The following is a 17,714-nucleotide window of genomic DNA, read 5'->3' as shown; positions in this document are numbered from 1 at the left end:
TTTTCTAGGCTACTCAGTAAATTTAAGCATCTGGTAAGAACCAGACTAGCAACATTCATGCCAATGACCTACTTTGTCTTCCAGGTCATTAAACACAGCTGCTTTCACTCACCAGGTGAAAAAAAAGAAAAAGCACATGTTGCTCCAGTGACAAGAGGAGGAGTGTGTTTGACTCTCTTTGTTGTCAGCACATTGAAATGACAGCAAAATGAGGTTGTGTTATGGTGACTGTTCAACTGAGCAGATATTGACATAAACATGCAGTAGAAATACACAATAGGAGAACTGGCATTGTAATATTACATTGTGGTATATAAACAAATTAAGGTGTAATCTTTTAGAGGAAGGATGGTCTACAGTTAAAGCATGGAACTAGGAATTGGGAGAGCTTTTTCATCTTCCCACCTCTGCCATACACTTGCTCTGTGATCCTGTGCAAGTCACATCTCCTTTCTGCTTTAGTTTCCCATCTGAAAGATGGGGATAATAATATCTACACCGCAGAGGGGTGTTCTGAGACTTCAAGCATGCTGACATCCTTGGCTATATAAGTACAAAGTGGTTTTCAGGGACGTGCTGCATTCAGAGCCAGAAGTTACTGCTGGTAATTGTGGCTTATACTGAACACCCTAAATAATTCTCACTTTGACATAGAAGTAATATAGATCTGTACACAGAGTTATGTGCAAATATTGCAAAGGAAAAAAAATCCTTACCTTGTCAGCAAAGTGTTGTATGATAAAAGCTTTGTTTGACATACGTGGTTTTTCGAAGAGTGCACATTTATTCAAATGTGTATTATACAATTTCTGGGCCCAAGAGTCATCTGATCCTTTAGGCATCTACATAAGAGAATATAAAACACCATTTGCACCATCTTGTGGACCTTTTAGAAGTGAATAATACCAGAAAAATGGTTCTGTGATAATGGGGGACAACACTTTGCATTCTACTTCAAACTTAAGCCCTCTGCTAAATTGAAGATGAAAAGCCAGTAACTAATTATGGGTCTGACGCTACAAGCAGTTATCACAGAGCGTGCTGTTTATTACTGCAGGTAGCACCACTGGGACGACTCTCAGCAATGTTTCTGGGAGCAGGCTCTACCCAAGTTACAGACACTCTGAATAGAATGGGGGAAAGGAAAAAAGAGAAGGTAGAGATAAATACATTCTATCAACAGTGTTTCAGTGCAGTATATCTGGAAGCAAAAAGTCATGTATTATACACAAGACAGCTTATTAAAGACAGGCTTACCAGGTCAGAGCATATCCATTATTATTAGTTGTTTGTAATGACTCAGCAAGGAGAAGCCCCAAGTCACTGTACACACATGTAATAAAAAGAGAGTCCCTGCTCCAAACAGTTCATAATCTTAGCATATGATAAAAGACAACAGGTGGAGAACAAAAAGAATGATGGGGAGTCACAACAGTCAAGACATGAGATGATCAGAGCCTGGACGGGACCTACATATATGTGGATTTAGAGGAAAGGCCGGATTATGCTTGTCTTTTGTTCTCCAGTAGTTGCCAAATCTCTTCTTAACTGCTCCAGATAACTTTAAAATCAAAGCATCAAAACAATCGTTAAGTGTAGGTGACTTTATTCCCATAAGCACTGCAAAACGATAACAGAAACAGGAGACCAGTGTATCTTTCAGTATAGAAGTCAAGTCATTTGAACACGTACCTTACATTCCTCATCTAGCAGATCCAAGATGCCCAATTTGGCCTCTATGAGATTAATGCAAGGCTGATTGTCATAGAAATCGATCAAGGTCCATGGAATTTGTTCCTTCATATATTCCTCTTGTTCCAGCTTAAAGACATGCTATGCAGAAAAAAAAAAAAATCTGTGAATGAAAATTCAGGCCAAATACACTGCCTTCTGTTAACTTGTTTTCTTCATGGTACATTAAACCTAGCCATTCAATGACATAAAAGTTAAAGCTGAGCCAAACCATTTAATAAACAAGTGGAAGAAAGGCAAATTAACCCCTTTCTCCTGGCCTATGCAGACTAAATTAAAACATTATTTAAGAGAAAAGCCTGGCTTTTTCCTTACTCACTCCTAAAAAGAATCTATTATAGTGCTATCTGTGAACGTGCGAGCGTGTGTGTGTGTGTGAGAGAGAGAGATACAAACACATATATTTGCTTCTTCCACACTGTGCCAGATGTCTTTGAAAACAAATAAGATACTCAAGTACAGGGACAGCAGTTCTGATAGGTAAATTAATGTCCCACAAAATATTCATAAAGAAAGCTGAAATTCTTGAAATTTGAGATTTTCAAATTCTCACGGTTTTATTAAAATTGCCCTATTTTGCACAAAAAAACCCGAATAATTTTTTGCATGTTTTCTACTGAGAGACTATTTTGAGATTCATTTGTTCTCAAATGGTGTTATGTTCAAACTTAAAAAATGTAACAGTTTTATTTTAGTGATTATTTCATAGAAGATATAATAAAAAAATTACACAGCCCTAACAGAATGTTCACAGAAAGCAAAGTGAAAGTTTTAGAACAAAAATCCCAATAGTAAATATTACACATGCAAACTTTGGTCAATCTAGAGTCATTCTTTTTAAAATAAACAAATCCTATGGAAATTTTTTGTTTGTTTTACTCAGTTTAAACTATATTTTTATCTCAACTAAATTGTAATACATATAATTAGAGCTGGGTGAAATTTTTTTTTTGGTGAATAGAAATTTTGCCAAAAAATGCATTTTGGGGGCTCCAAAACTATTTGCAAATTCAAGTCGAATTTGACAAATACTTTCATTTGGGGAAAAAATGAAAAATTTGAACACTCCATTTTGAAAAGTTTTGTTTCAACTTTTCATAACAAACCACATTACATTTTCACATTTAGCCAAAAGAAAAAAACACCAAAAATGACAAATCAAAACAAAAAACTGATTTTTTTTGTTTTGAAATTGCCCAAAAATGTTTCAGTTGATTATAAACAAATTTTTTTAGTTTGTTGATTTAACAAAAAATGTGTTTGGGCTTAAATCAAACATCCCCGACCCTGGATGTTTTTGGTTTGGCTCCCAAATGGAAAAATTCATTATTTGCTCAGCTCTCTATATAATTGCTCCAACTCAGAAAAAGACAAATTCTGAATATATTCTAATAAATATAATCATTTGTGACACTATTTAAGAGACATGTAATTTTAGTCTAGATAAAGACACACAACACCCTCAAGGTTATCTTTGACTGCCCTCTTAATTCAATGTAGAAGTCTATCAGTGCATTCTAGATCTCCAGCACACACCAGTAAGAAAGCAGAAAACTATCCTGACAAAGTAGTTCATCCTTTTTATTTCATTAGCTTAAGCCTTACACAATGCCCTTAAATATAGACACTCCTTAGAAGCAGATCATGGGAGCTACGCTACATTTTAGGCACTTAACCCTGACATTACATGGTAAGATAATTCCTCACTGGAAACTGAATGATCTATATAGAGTAACCAGATGTCCCATTTTTAAAGGGACAGTCCCGTATTTAAGTCCTCCTGCAAGTGTCTCAACTTTTTCTTAAAAATGGGCAAATTGTCCCACGTTTTCTGTTTCCCCCACCTCAGTACGGGCAGGCCCTGCTGCTGGCCAGATCCCTGCTCACCAGCTACTTGCCCACCAGTGGTAAGTGGAGGGGTTCACTGGCCAATAATTGGGTTGGGTGTGCAAGGCTGGTGGTGGGGAAGATGCAGTACATGGGGCTGGCCGCTCTCCATGCTGGTCCGTCAGCGCAGCCCCTTGCTGTGCGCCAGCTTTCGGACAGCAGGGCCCACCCCCCCCCATCCCGTTTCCAGCTGGCACTGGCTGCTTGCTGCGGTGGCTGGTGTGTGTGGACAGGCGCCAGCTGGTTACATGTTGCCTCTGCTGCCCACTTATCAGCCCTTTATGTGCTCCCCTTCACACTGTGCTCTCCCTGCTTTGCCCTTTTGCCCTCCTCCCCTGAGCACGTCCCGCTCCCAACGCTGTGCGGAGAACCAGCCCCTGGATGGAGCGCTCAGCTCACCAACAGGCTCTTTTCTTCCCCTACTGCCTCTGGCGCCCAGGAAAGCCCAAGACCCTGTGGCCCAGGGCGTTGGCCAGGAGGAGCCAAGCTCTGCGTGTGACGAAGCCCCGCACAGCGCTAGCACGAAGAAGCCTTTCCGCCCCCCTCAGCTAAGCTCTGGAGTGGCGGGGGTGGGAAGCAATTTCCAGACTGTTCTCACCCTGACCCTGCAAGCTTCCAGCCACAGGAGAGTGAGGGGGTGGGGGTGGGAAAAGAGATGAGCTCTGCAAAGATAAGGGCCAGGTCATCCCCCCACCCCACCCCCCTTGCCACTGGAAGCAGCTACCATCTTTTCCCTCCTGCATAGTGCCAAAAGCCTGCTGCTGGCCACGTTCTGGTGTGAACCCTAGCAGAAATCTGGGGAGAGGGGGCATGTGATGCTGCATGCCCCCTCTCCAGGTGTTGCCTCTGGAAGATGTGGCGTCAGGTACCAGGAGAGACTGGTCTGTCCCAGAGCCCAGCCAGGCAGAGAAAGCAGAAAGCACCGAGCAAGGGGGGTGAGGGTTGGGTCGGTTGGTCAACCCCTGTGAGAGAGAGGCGTACAGGAGTGTGTGTGTGTGTGTCACCTCTCCCCATGTGAGTCCTAAAGCCTTAAAGATAAGAAGGTAAATAAAAGAATCCAACTACACAGTATTTCTTTTTAACACGGGCTCAGTCGACTTAATGTTAATCTGAACGTTTGTACTGCATAGTTCTGATTGACTGCAGTTGAATACAAGTAATTTTACCAGGTGTCCCATATTCAGCATAAGGAAATATGGTCACCCTAATGATCTAGTTTTATTGAGGAAACACATACTTGTTATTCAAACCCTATATGTAAAAACAATCATTTTACTTCAAAAGAATTAGCAATCATCTGGTGAAAAAATCTCTCTATAAACAACATCTCAATTTACCACCTGAGTGTCAAGTTCCAGTCACATTGGGGCTTGTTTCTGATTCTACAATGCCTTTTAACTTGAATTTTACTCACCTTTCTGGACCCAATTTTGCCCCAAAATACACCAATGCATTTCCCACTTACCCAATGGGAGATGCATGTGAGTACCTGAGGGTAGAACTGAATCCTTTCAAGGAATGTATAAATGAATTTTTCAAATCTGAAAATGTAAGAAGGCAAAGTATGCAGATGGTTATGGTAGAACTAGCCAAGTTTGCGAATATGATTCTGTTGATGGCTCAGTGTTGATCTTTCCTGATTCACAGTACCATAAAAGGATGACAAACTGCAGGTGCACAACAGCACAAAATTGTGGCCGATTGCTAAATGCAAAACCTATTCTATTGAAGAAGTAGTCAGGGTGAATTTGAGCCATGTTCTCACCTATAGATATACAGTTAAGTTCTGTATTTGCTAAGGTACTGATATACCCAGGCAACCTATTTGTAAACTTTTGGTAGTGCCACATTTTAACTTTTCTTTTAATTTCATGAGATTTCCTGATTCCATAAAGTTCTGTTTTCTTACACAACTGCACAGCAGTTGCCGATTCCACTTTCCACAACTTTGGGGTGGGGGGTGGAGGGGGCGAGGGATAGCTCAGTGATTTGAGCATTGGCCTGCTAAACCCAGGATTGTGAGTTCAATCCTTGAGGGGGCCGTTTAGGGATCTGGGGCAAAAATTGGGGATTGGTCCTGCTTTGAGCAGGGCGTTGGACTAGATGACCTCCTGAGGTCCCTTCCAACCCTGATATTCTATGATTCCCTACAGCCCCCAGGGCAGAGGACATACTAGGAAAGGGAGTGAGTAGCCAAACTGTGATGTACTGTAGTATCCCCAGCTGACTATGAGGACCATAATCACCCAGCCAGTTCTGAACAACCCCCAGTTTGTGATGGTCCCCAATTTGTGCTGCATCCAATCTAAACTGGATGCAGGAGAAACTCTGGCCCTCTGGGTGCAGGGAACAAACACTGGTTTGGTAACCTCTTGGAGCTCATTATGGGGCACAGCAGCAGCCACAGAAAAGACCATCCATCCTCTCAGCCATAATGTGAGTGCAGGGTTTGCTGCTGCCATGTAAGGAAGGAAATAGAATAAGGGTGAAAGTAGTCTGTGTCACAAGAATGACTCCTTGGGATCCCCCTCAGTGACAGAATCTTTGCTATAAGGATGAGAAACCTTTGAAATATCTTAAAAGCAGGGCATAGAGGAAAACCTTGGGAAGCTGTGACCCTCTGTAGCAACAGCATCAGCAACACTATGATAATATTGTGGACACTTTGAAGTGGGAATATTCAACTTCATTTCTGATAGATAGTTCACTTGCGAGTGCTCAGTAATTTGTGTGGCTGGGACATGTACTCATGGCTTAGGATCCAGCTTCCCAGAACACAAGCACTGTTGAGGTACATTTGCATTTTGACTCTAATGGAATCTAGCAATGCTGCTGACATTTAGGACCTGGCATAAATCACTCTGTTCATCTTTATACAGATAAAATACATAATTACAAACTATAACTCTGGCTAAGGATACAGGGTTGTTATCTGTTAAAATGGAGTGCTCTCTGAAGAAGGAAGAATAAAGAGGCTCCTCTCACCCTGCTGACTCTAATCAATGTTCAGAAGTGGCAGGACTCTTAAAAATCATGCCAACGTACACCATAAACCAAGAAAATTAAAGTGGCAGAGTTCCAGAAGTGAATGCCTGCCCGGTGCAACCACTGAAGAGGTTTGCATTGGAAGATATACAGATATGACTGGCTCCAAACTCATCTGCATAGTATTCTTATTAACAAGCAGTCTCAGCAACTTAATTGCAGAGCAAAGCTTATGTTGTCTTAAATCTATTACTATGATAAGAATTTAAAATACGCCCAGAGTAGCTGCTATTTAGTCAGTGTTTCCCAACCGGTGTGCCATCAGGCCTGAACAGGTGTGCTGCGGAATTTTTTGAAAAACTACATGTGAGAACAAAAAAAACCCTTCCCTTGTATTTTAATTAGTGTTGGAGCTGGATCCCATTTCTGTACTTTTGCTCTCTGGGATGAGGCCCCTTTCAAATATTATGCATGCATCACATTCCATTCCCCAAGGCGAGATTAAGATAGCAAATCTGAATTCTGCAGAGTGGGGGAGGGGGAAAAGAAGGAGGAAGCCACCTTCTGATTGGCTGTCTCATTACCCCACCTCCTCCAGGGGCAGAGCAACCAATCAGAGCTCAATCTCCCTCTTCTTCCCCTCCCTTCCAGTGAGCAATACGTTGGCTCCTATGTCCCTCCCTCCCCTGCATCTGCCAGCTGGGGTGGGGAGGAAGAGCCCTGGAGCTTCCCCCTCCAGCCTGGAACATGACTGGGAACCCCACTGCAGCCCCCCAGGATTGGGAGAGGGATGAACCCCAGGAGAAGCAGAAGTGAGGCAGGGGGATTGAACTGGGAGAGGGTGGGAGCTGGGTGTGAGGTGGGGAAGCTGGGGATACTGAACTGGTGGGATGGAGGAGCTGGGAGGGCGCAGAACTGGTGAGGCAGAATTGGTGTGAGCTTGGGGCTGGGGAGCCGGGGAGGCAGAACTGGTAGGGTCTGGGTGGCGATGGAGCAGAACTGGGGCCTTGTTCGTGTAAAATATGCGAGTCAACTGAAAATACTTGTCACAGTCTGTACAATACAGTTAATGATGTTAGACTCTAACATCACAAACTGCATTATACAGATGGTGAATAATAAAGGGTTGTAAACAGCCTAAACCGAGGCAATAAGAGGGCGAGTTCATTTGGAGACAATATGTTGGTGGGCCTCAAAATAATTAAAGATATCAAGGTGTGCCATGGCAGAGAAAAGGTTGGGAACCACTGCTCTTGATTCTCCTCCCATTCCACTCTAAGCCCCACATCTAAGACAGCTGGTTGTTATTTTGAAGGAATTCATCTCAGACACTGAGGATCTAATTAGTAGAACACATTTTGGAGAAGGGAAGTGGAGGGAAGAGGTGCCAATAATTTCCTACTTACCATATTGAACTGTTGCTGCAGTTTTTCATTGGCATAGTTTATACAAAACTGTTCAAAGCTGTTTATCTCAAATGTCTCAAACCTGCAAAACCAAGACATTCAAAGTTACTACCACAATGTAAAGATGTAATAAATGATTCTGTAATTTTAAATCATCTCTCTAATCATATTTACAAAGAACAATCAGTGGCATTCAGTAGGTTATACTGAGTATAAACATGACACAACAAAGTCACAGGACAGATGGGGCAATGACACCCCAGTGCCAGGAGCAATTCTGAGACACTTTCTCCTTGCTAAAGGAGTGTCAATGTGGTGATGCTCATGGTTCCTGGGGAGCATGTTAACCATCCTTGCTTCCGTAGTGCCCAACCTACAGAGCAGCCTCGGAAGAGAATGTACATTCAACTCTCCAGAACAGAGGGAAAAGTGCTACAGCAGCTGCTGCAAAAAAACAAGAAAAAAAAAAGACTAAAAGAGAGCCCAGAAAGGAGATGAGCAACAGTGCAAACTCAGATGCATGCAAAGGGGAAGAACCAGATGCCATTTATTAAACCATCAGCAGAAAAGTGGAAGATATATGAAGCAGAATGGAATATGGCATATTCTACATACTGTTGGTTTTAAAAACAAACTTTAACCCAAATATTTGGACTCAACTAATATTTGGATCAATATGAAAGTCTAAGCACAAGCATATCTATATATTGTAATTTTTCCCCATTGTGATATGTCAATGAGCTACCAATGGCAAACTTGCTAAAGTCCAAGATTCAACTATGAATGCCTAATCTGAAAGCCAGGACACAGGTCCTAGGTGGTGTGTCAAAACCACCACCTAATAACTCACTACTACCTTTTTAATCAGAGTAACTAGTCACCATTTTTTTTTCATGGTTTTCACCACGAACCAATACATGTGCTAAAGAAATTGACATCAGCTCATAGGCTACCCTCTAGCGTACGATACTTATGCACAGAAGACTCACCCGTAAATGTCCAATACGCCAATGAAAGAATGCTGCTTTACAGTAGAATGCAGAGCTTTGTTCACATGATCAACAATCCAGTTAAAGAGTTTAGCGTAGATATGTTTGGCAAGAGCATCCCTGGCATTGATGGCCTGCAGTTTGGAAATTGGTTTGATGTAGGTCTCAGAGGCAGTAGCAAGCTTCCGATGGCAAAGCCAGTGGGACATCTCTTGGTACTCCACACCCATGAGGTCACAGAAGATGGTCAGGGGTTCATGTTTGGGCTAAAATAAAAATAATCTCCTTAGATCTTTAAAACAATATTACCAATATCGCACATTTAATGTCAGTGGATTTTTCTGTTATGAAGTAATCTAAAATTCAGCTGCAACAATTATGTTTTCACGCCTCTTCCTTTCTCTGTATCTATTTACTGACTTGTGTCTCGCACTCAGATACTTTAGTAAATTAGCGTAATCACGGAAATAGCAACATAATTTCCTCTAAGTGCATGTTTGTGGGTTGATCCCCATGCAGAGTATTCACAACCTGAACAAGAAATGAGCTACAAAAGTTTTCACGTGGTGACTAATTTTTGGAGTCATTATCTACTGAGCTAAAACAATCATAAACTCTGATTTGACATAGAAACCTGAGAATCTATACAGCGCATATGTATTTACCCCTATTTGACAGTATTTGTATATAGTACCTGAGAGGGCATGCTTCAATTGCATAAACTGGATGAAATAAAAAAGAGGAGGGGTGGGTGTGTTTAGGAGGAAGAAGTATAAAATATAGGAGCGGTAATCTGGGCAACATTCTCATACACTCATATATAACCGTGCTAGTGAGAGATCAATGAAATTCTATCAAAGTCAAAAGTCAAGTATTAGCGGAGGCAAAAAAGGAAGGGCTTTAGAAACCTGGTCTCAGATATAAACATCAAAAAAGGTTTTTCCCCACTGAATTCTGGGGAGAAATATAAAACAGTCAAGCATGTTAAAAGATGTCATTTAACTCTCACATTGAATTGTATACCTGAGATAGTCAGATTTTCTGCCATAAGAATAAAACACTGAATTGATCACCCATACTTCTATACTGCAGTAACTCAGTCAAGTGCTGCTCATGGGCTTGGGAACCCCACACCTAATCATTACCAAGTAAACCATCACCTTATATATCAAATAATAGTACAGATCTTTCCCATTAATAAAAAATTTCCCTAGCCTCACCACTTTCAGGTTCACTGATCACACCAGTGTAGCTCAATAGTCAGCTGACAAGAAACAGGACCAAAGGGATTTCTTCTCCTACAGACAACTGGTCACTTAAGGCCAATACCGTATATGATCTCTCAGTTTTACTTTCCGACCTTCAGCCCCTGCCCCTTCCTTCTTTTTGAAGTGTTTGTGGCACACTACACTTTTACAGCATCAAATTCCAGTTAACTAAGGATGTCTTTCAGTTTGCCGATAATGACTCTAAATTTATTGGAACAACAAGACGACAAAATAATAACAGAATAACCAAGCTATAACAACGGGAAGATCCTTGTTTACAAGCTACACCCAGACTAATTACGTCCTTAATTCATCTACATCCAAAACTGCAACTGCACTTGCTTCCAACTGGCACATCTTCCTGAAATCGGCGACTTAAAACATGTCAAGACTGAAAGGAGGCGTAATCAGAGTAACTACAGTTCTTAAAGCTCCATATATCATAGTGACAATAGAGTCTCTTACACAACAAAGTCATTCAGTACCTCAATAATAAACATGCTCCCTTGCTGCTTTTTTCAAGGTTTAAAGGTTCAAAGTACAATTTAGTTGCAATACAGCAACGGTCATCATAGTAAGTTTCAGTTCTGCCAATGCAAAGATGATTTTGTTACTTGGACAGGCTTTCAGCAGCTTGATTTCGTCACTGGTGCTGCTGCTCATTCTTCAGAGACTTAAAATAGGGTCAAAAATCTAAGAAATACTGCACGAGTCCTGACATTAACAAAAGGGTAAATATTCATGTTCTGCTTTGACATAATGGGCCAAATTCTAGGCAGAGATCTCTAATGACATTAGCAGAAATGTCATGCCACTGACCATAGAAGGGGTAGCCTGTGTCCCTCCTAAGTTTCCTACCTAGAAGCACTACTTGATGCACTGTTTCCAAGAAGAGCCCATTTAAAGACACACCATGGGGTCAACCCTGTTGATGGCTGCTGTGAAACTCGATTCAGATTCAGTTAGATTCGGAATGTGGTGTCAAAGCAAGTAGACTCATCAGCTATGCCCTGACACAGAACATGCTGTCATACATCCCAGACTACTAGCATGGGCACTTGAGCACTGACAGCAAGCACAAACGAGGAAGGGAGAAACTGGAATTGCTGCAGCTTGGAGAGCAGGAGAAGGAAAATAAACGCTGCCTGGCTCGTTAATAAAAATTCAGGGCCTGATAAGGAAAAAAGCTTCTATCATTTGTGATCCCAAGGAAAAAACACACAAGAGCAAGACAAATCAGCCCCTTTTTTGTTTCCCACTGTCAGGAGACATGTTTGTCACCTGCAGGAAGCCTTTGTGGGAGAGAGATAAATGGGACTATCTTCAATGACCAGAGAAAGGAGCTACACTCAGCGTACACCATATAGACACTTCGCTGCTTGCTTCTAGAATGGTAAGAGATGAAAGGTTCCTGCAGCAATGACCAGCAAAACCCTGGAGCCATTAATTTGCTGAACCTTCTCCCCCGTCTGTATAGTATGGTCCGCTCTGGACAGCCCAGTAAGATGGAGTATTCTGTGAAATGTTCGCTTTGTGGATATTTGGATCAGTTTGGTATTTCTCATCAAACTAGAGTTAGAATTCCAGCAAAAATCCTTGACACATCACGGGACCATTTGTAGTGGGAGTACAGACACTCACCCACCCTCTCAGGACTTCTAAGCTAGCATGTCTGGAAGAGTTTCCTAGAAAAGACCATTTGTGAATTCATCAGGGAGTCAAGAGAGCCTCAGAAATAATATGGAGAGCCTCTGACAGGGATCTAGAAAGGGAAGAGCAGTCATTCCAATCTAGAACTAAAAAAGAAGTTGCTTCTATTTTTGTACTGGCCCTAGTTTGCATGGGGGCCTCTACAAACCAAAGAGACACCCAACCAAAAAACACAGAAGCGTCACAATAGAGCGTCACTATATCCTTTAAACTCATTCACAACTTACAGGGATCGTGCAGCTGTCAGCATCCCGAGAGGTAAACCCCACGTTGCCTAGGTGAAGGAGCCCAGCGAGGATTCGAAAGATTCCCATCTGGTAGGAATCATTAATCCCTGAAAGAGGATGAATAAAATGCCCTGAGTGAAGGAAAAACCAAAAAGAGTCCCAGATGATGAAAAGAAGGGTCCAATATTTGTAAACAGGAATGATAAAGTCTGCTGGGATTTTGTGGGAAATTGCCACCACTTCTCATCTTTCAGTTGTGTGAAGAGTTCTGCAGAGAAAATGCTATTAGAAAATGACACTTGGCCCTCCTATTACTATATTTTATCACATGACATTATAATCAGATGCAAGAAAGATTCACTTTAGCAAACTACTAAATATTTTAATGAACTGTCTGTGTTGCTGCTTAGACAAAGTTTTACAAAACCCTCAAAATCTTATACACTGCGCCATGGAAATCTAGCATTTATTATTGCTTTAATAATGTTTCTTCTTCCCTGCACTAAAAATTTGATGATATTGTACTTTAAAAGTCCCAAAGGTTATCGAAGTCTCTCTCTCTCTATTTTAAATACAATACAGAAAGAATGAACTAAAATATAGACTATATAAAAACAGCTTTGATTCCAAAGTCTGAACTAGGCCCATGCTTCTCCAGCATAATAGCAGAATTACCTAGCAAAGTGCAGGCCTGTCTGGTGTGTACCATTTCCTTAGCATCATCAATGCCGTCAATCACTGGACTACCCCCTTGCTTCGTATAGTGAAAGTAATTTGCATTCCCTACAAGAAAGAACAACAATTTTTACACACACTAAAGTAGAAACCACACAACTGCAAACATCTCTGTGTTAAACTGTGTAACAGGTAAAGCTCTCTTCAGCTTCTTAACCTGAATGGCAGAACCCATGGTTTGAAATATATTTCAGTATATTTGAATCATTGACTCCTCTGGGCCATCTGCATTAGTGAACTGCTCTCTTTCAGGTTTAATGCTGCATCTAAATGTTTCTAAAGCCATTTGCTCCTACAGTAGGTTCGCTGTGTCCATACTAATCAGCACAGTCTCTGGAAGTGAGTGCTGCAGAGCCTGTTGTATTGATCTCAAGGTCAAAAAAAGTTGAAGGTGTTATAAACTCTTTCACTGTCCCATCAATTGTCACAACAGTCCATAAACAGCATGTCTCCTACACAGCATGTCTTCAGACCATGACATACACGTGCATGGAAACAATTATCCTGCAAGTCTAGCCAGCCACCCAAGAATAGGTGCACAGTTGACAGTAGGGTTCTAATGTTATGGTGCACATGTATTTTAAAATTGATTGTGTATGTAGTTTTTCCATTGCCTTGGTTTCTAGGCGCAATGGTGTAGTCCAGAGTATGTTTGTCGTTGGTTCCGTCTGAGGACTGATGCGTTCACACTATGCTAAGCCCTCCAACTGACTGTGGACATAGCACCTGGCATCCACTCCAGTGAGCGCTGCGATTGTGCTCAAGGATGCTGTGTGTGTAGTTTTGTTAAAGATTTTAGTGTATTTGAAAATATTAAAGACAATAAGAGTTTCCATCTTCTCCTGTTTTTGCCCTTGTCATCTAGTAAGGGCTGGGAAAGGGGTCCTCTGGATCACTACTTTAGCCAGAACAGATCAGTTCCCTCCTGCAACATTTACGGCAGTTGTCCCTTCTGGGGCTGTTCAGTGCCCCACAAGGGAGAGGGGAAAAGGGGAGAAAATAAAATAGCTTTAAAACATTAATGATTATAAAATATATGTTTCTAATGCTATAAAACTAATTTTAAAAAACAAACAAAGCTTCTGTTGCTTGATTTTATACATTCTGCTTATTATTTGTGAGGGATACCAGGAAATCAGCTGAGCAGAAATCATCCACTTCTCCATCTCAGCAGCCATCTTATCTGCTGTAGGCTGAGTGGTGGTGGGTGGAAATCTGAGTACACTGAAGGGGAAAATACATTGTAGGATGAAGCAGTGGGACTGGCTATCCCATAGCAGTTACACTGCCTGTGCTTTCATCTGCAGCAGCACTGAAATGGTTTGAATTGAACTGGTGTAGTGAAGGCATTCCCAAGACTTGCTCAGAGCTGGACCAATCACATTGGTTATTAGTTAACACTTACGAAACACTAGAAGTACATAAGCGTGGACACAAAGTGTTGTACAAGCTTTCCAGACACTTGTGTTGACACTGAAAACTTCAAAAATTCTCTGGGGAGGTGGAGCTACAGGAAGAGACCTATTAGATTACCTAGCCCAACCCTGGGCCAAGAAGGACTATTACAGTTACGGTTCTGTGTCTTGACTAGGTCAGTTTTAAATGAGTCAAGAGATAGGAGGTGCATCACTGCCCCTGAGAAAATATTCCACACGCGGGTTCATATCTATGTACTGTACTGATGCTTGTCATTAGTGTGTATTAGCTTACACGGACTATATAAATCTGCAAGTTTGCTTTTTTAGAAATAAAATGTCTATTTACTTCTTTTTGTTAGCTGTAAGCAGCTCAGGATTAATAAGAATTTAAAAGACAGTGATTCTTCTTTTAGACCCATCACTTGGACAGCTTAGAGATAATACTTTGTACATTCTGATTGCACAGTACATTGGATGTGAATTTCATACCTAATCGCAGTGTTTTAAACTCAGGTAATGCTGCAGAGGCACAGAGCTGGTAGAAAATGTGATAATTTCTCTCCTCTTCTGCCTTTAAGAAAAAAAGAAGCAATTACATTTCAGAATTTAACAACTGATAGAAATATCTGTCAGAAGGACAGAACTTCTAGATTTAATATATTCTATAGTAATTAGGAACTCAGAGAAAGCCACAACGAAAATGAAAAAAGTAAATCAACCTCTATCATTTGTTTCTTGTGTAATCCACTTCCAACAGCAATATTTATGCAGAAAAATTAAAGCTGCAGGATTTCACTTTTTAGGTTTGTGACTACTATTAAAACACAGACATCCCATTTTGTGGGTGTGTAAAGTGGTCATACTTAACAACTTTACAATTGCGTAAGATAACTAAATAACCTTGCCTCACAGTTTTCAGTATTCTAGTGAAAGGAACACTGAGAGAAAGTTATTTGCACTCATGATGCCCAAACTTTTTGTGCCAATACCACCATTATAAACTAAGATACTCTTAGCTTTAGAGCTTCAAAAGAAAGACTTCTCTTGGGCTGAACCAAACATATTTACAAAATGCTACAGTGTTCTTCAATAATAGCCCAAACAATGCAGTGGCACTATTGTAAACTGTTATTTATTATTTCTATTACAGTAGAATTTAAGAATCCCAATCAATGATCAAGGCCCATTGGATTAGACAGAAATGTAACAAAGATAACAGTTCTATCCCCAGGATCTCACTGCATGACAGACAGGACAAAACAGGTGGACAAAAACAGGCAAAGGGAACAGGGATGAGTTGGGAGGATGAGGTAATAAAGCAAACAACTTCAGCAGAAAAACAGAAGTCACAGATTGTCATAATCAATGCCAGATGGTAGTGATTTGTAGGTATCATGACAGAAGTCAGTTTTAAAGGAGGGATTTAAAAGAGGATAAGGTGGCAGCTTTATGAATATCAACAGAGATTTTCCCCATGCATGTGCAGTTTTTGTTGTGTTTTGAGACACAACTGTAAAATATTGTAGTACACGTACTCTGATGTCCACTATTATGTTGAAGATGTTTAACCCTTAGATATACAGTATATTCTTATTGCGATGTATATAGATTTACAAGCATAATTGATTAATATGCCTAAAAGCTCTCTCTCGCTCCTCTCTTGGTGTTATATTACAGCTGCAAGACACTGGAGGCCCCCTAGAAATGAGAGATGCCTCACGCTAGCTGGCAGTAGGATTTTTGATATAATCACATAAACACACACAATAAGAGGATTGTATTACCTGAAATACCACTCTTGATTTTTCTAAGAGGTAAGTTCTCATGTTAGCACCAATGATTCGGTACCTCTTATCAAAACCAATTTCAATGTACTTCCCAAAACGGCTACTGTTGTCATTCCTTGTGGTTTTGGCATTTCCGATGGACTAGGGGAAAAATACATACAGGTTTAATAGCTCATGGAAATTCTCTTACCTGTCTGTTCTCCTACATGGCTCACAACTGTGTTTCCAAAATTAGCAAGAACTTAATAGTGAATTCTTCTGTCTTACTAGGGAAGCAACTTCCTAGGTTATAGAAAACTTATAGCAGGGCTATTCCATTAACACTAATGTATAGGGTAACCAGACATCCTGATAAAATTGGAACTGTCCCAAATTTTAGTTCTTTGTCCCATGTCCCAACCGATGCATGGTTGGGATGCCATTTGTCCTGATATTGTTTTTTGCTTTGGCAACTCGGCTCTGGCCGCTTTTGTTTTTTGGGGTTTTTTTTGCTTCCCCCATGTATCCCGATATTTTGTCCGTTTCATCTGGTCACCCTACTAATATATGGGGTTGGCCAACACAGTAATGCTTTCACCTTCACAGTTGGATTTTCCAACTCAAAAAATAATCCTGATAACCCTCCAAGGATTTGGAATGTTTTTAGTTGAATAAAATTTACAAAAAGTGCATTATCACAAAGCCTTTTCAAGGGCTTATGAAGACCATAAGTGAAAACAATATGTACAGCATCTCTAACTTTGGCCATCACTGCAGTTCTGCCTAAAATAATCCTATGACCCAGCCAACAACCTATATTTTGCATAGTTAATAATACATAATAAATAATCTATAATCAGTTACACTTCCAAAAAATTAGTGCCCCAGACATGCTCTTACAGCATATTTACTTTGTGGGTGAATTTCACGTACTAGGACTAGTTAGCACTCTGAGAGAACAAACCGCAGGAATAGGTTCCACATTCCAGAATATAATATATGCAATACTCCTAAGGATCAAAGAAAGGTTTAATAAAAAACATACACTATTTCTTGGATAGTACAGTACATTTTATGAATCTTTATAAATCCTCAAATTACAATTTCACTCTTCAAAGACTGCTACTTCTTGGACTATTTGTGCAAAAGAGAATTATGTGAAGTAGGTTTGTAGGATAGGGCCTCTGGTTTATAAAGGTGTATTTCCTCACTGGGGTTGTCTTCAGAAAATGCCTGAGCTCGCTTTAAAGAGCCATTTACTTATTCAGAAATACATCCAAATTATAGATGCTCCTGGTCATGCGTATGCTTGGGTAGGGTGCTTATATACGTGTGTGTAAAAAATCATCTCAGCTGACAGGTGATCTTTTTTCAGAAAGTTATGAGCATGTGGAAAACTAGGTTTATAAGAAACTGATTTTCAACCTTAACTACAGCAGTCACTCCTAGTAAAGTGCTATTATACACACAGAGAGATAATACTGCATAGATCAACAGTCAGATCAGACAAGCTGGGCAGTTTTAATTCTTCAGAAAGAAGTGTATCAAACAAAGACAAACAGGGTAATATC

General features: G+C 40.6%; 1 protein-coding gene across 4 annotated transcripts in view; it reads right to left on the bottom strand.

The window, feature by feature from the left end:
* Window positions 1-17,714, bottom strand: part of MYO5A (myosin VA) — a 213,993-nt gene that overhangs the window by 64,429 nt on the left and 131,850 nt on the right. For all 4 annotated transcript variants that reach the window (XM_075133075.1, XM_048866652.2, XM_075133076.1 and 1 more), the window contains exons 6-13: window positions 16,162-16,305; window positions 14,867-14,948; window positions 12,900-13,007; window positions 12,225-12,331; window positions 9,020-9,285; window positions 8,031-8,112; window positions 1,693-1,833; window positions 717-842 (exon numbers count right to left, since the gene is read on the bottom strand). In XM_075133075.1, coding sequence (XP_074989176.1) covers window positions 717-842; window positions 1,693-1,833; window positions 8,031-8,112; window positions 9,020-9,285; window positions 12,225-12,331; window positions 12,900-13,007; window positions 14,867-14,948; window positions 16,162-16,305 — 1,056 coding nt within the window. The remainder of the gene's footprint in view (window positions 1-716; window positions 843-1,692; window positions 1,834-8,030; window positions 8,113-9,019; window positions 9,286-12,224; window positions 12,332-12,899; window positions 13,008-14,866; window positions 14,949-16,161; window positions 16,306-17,714) is intronic.

This window comes from Caretta caretta, chromosome 10, assembly GCF_965140235.1.
Source record: "Caretta caretta isolate rCarCar2 chromosome 10, rCarCar1.hap1, whole genome shotgun sequence".
NCBI classification, from domain to species: Eukaryota; Metazoa; Chordata; order Testudines; family Cheloniidae; genus Caretta; species Caretta caretta.
The sequence above is the reverse complement of the archived record's forward strand: the minus strand, read 5'-3'. Positions and strand labels throughout refer to the sequence as shown.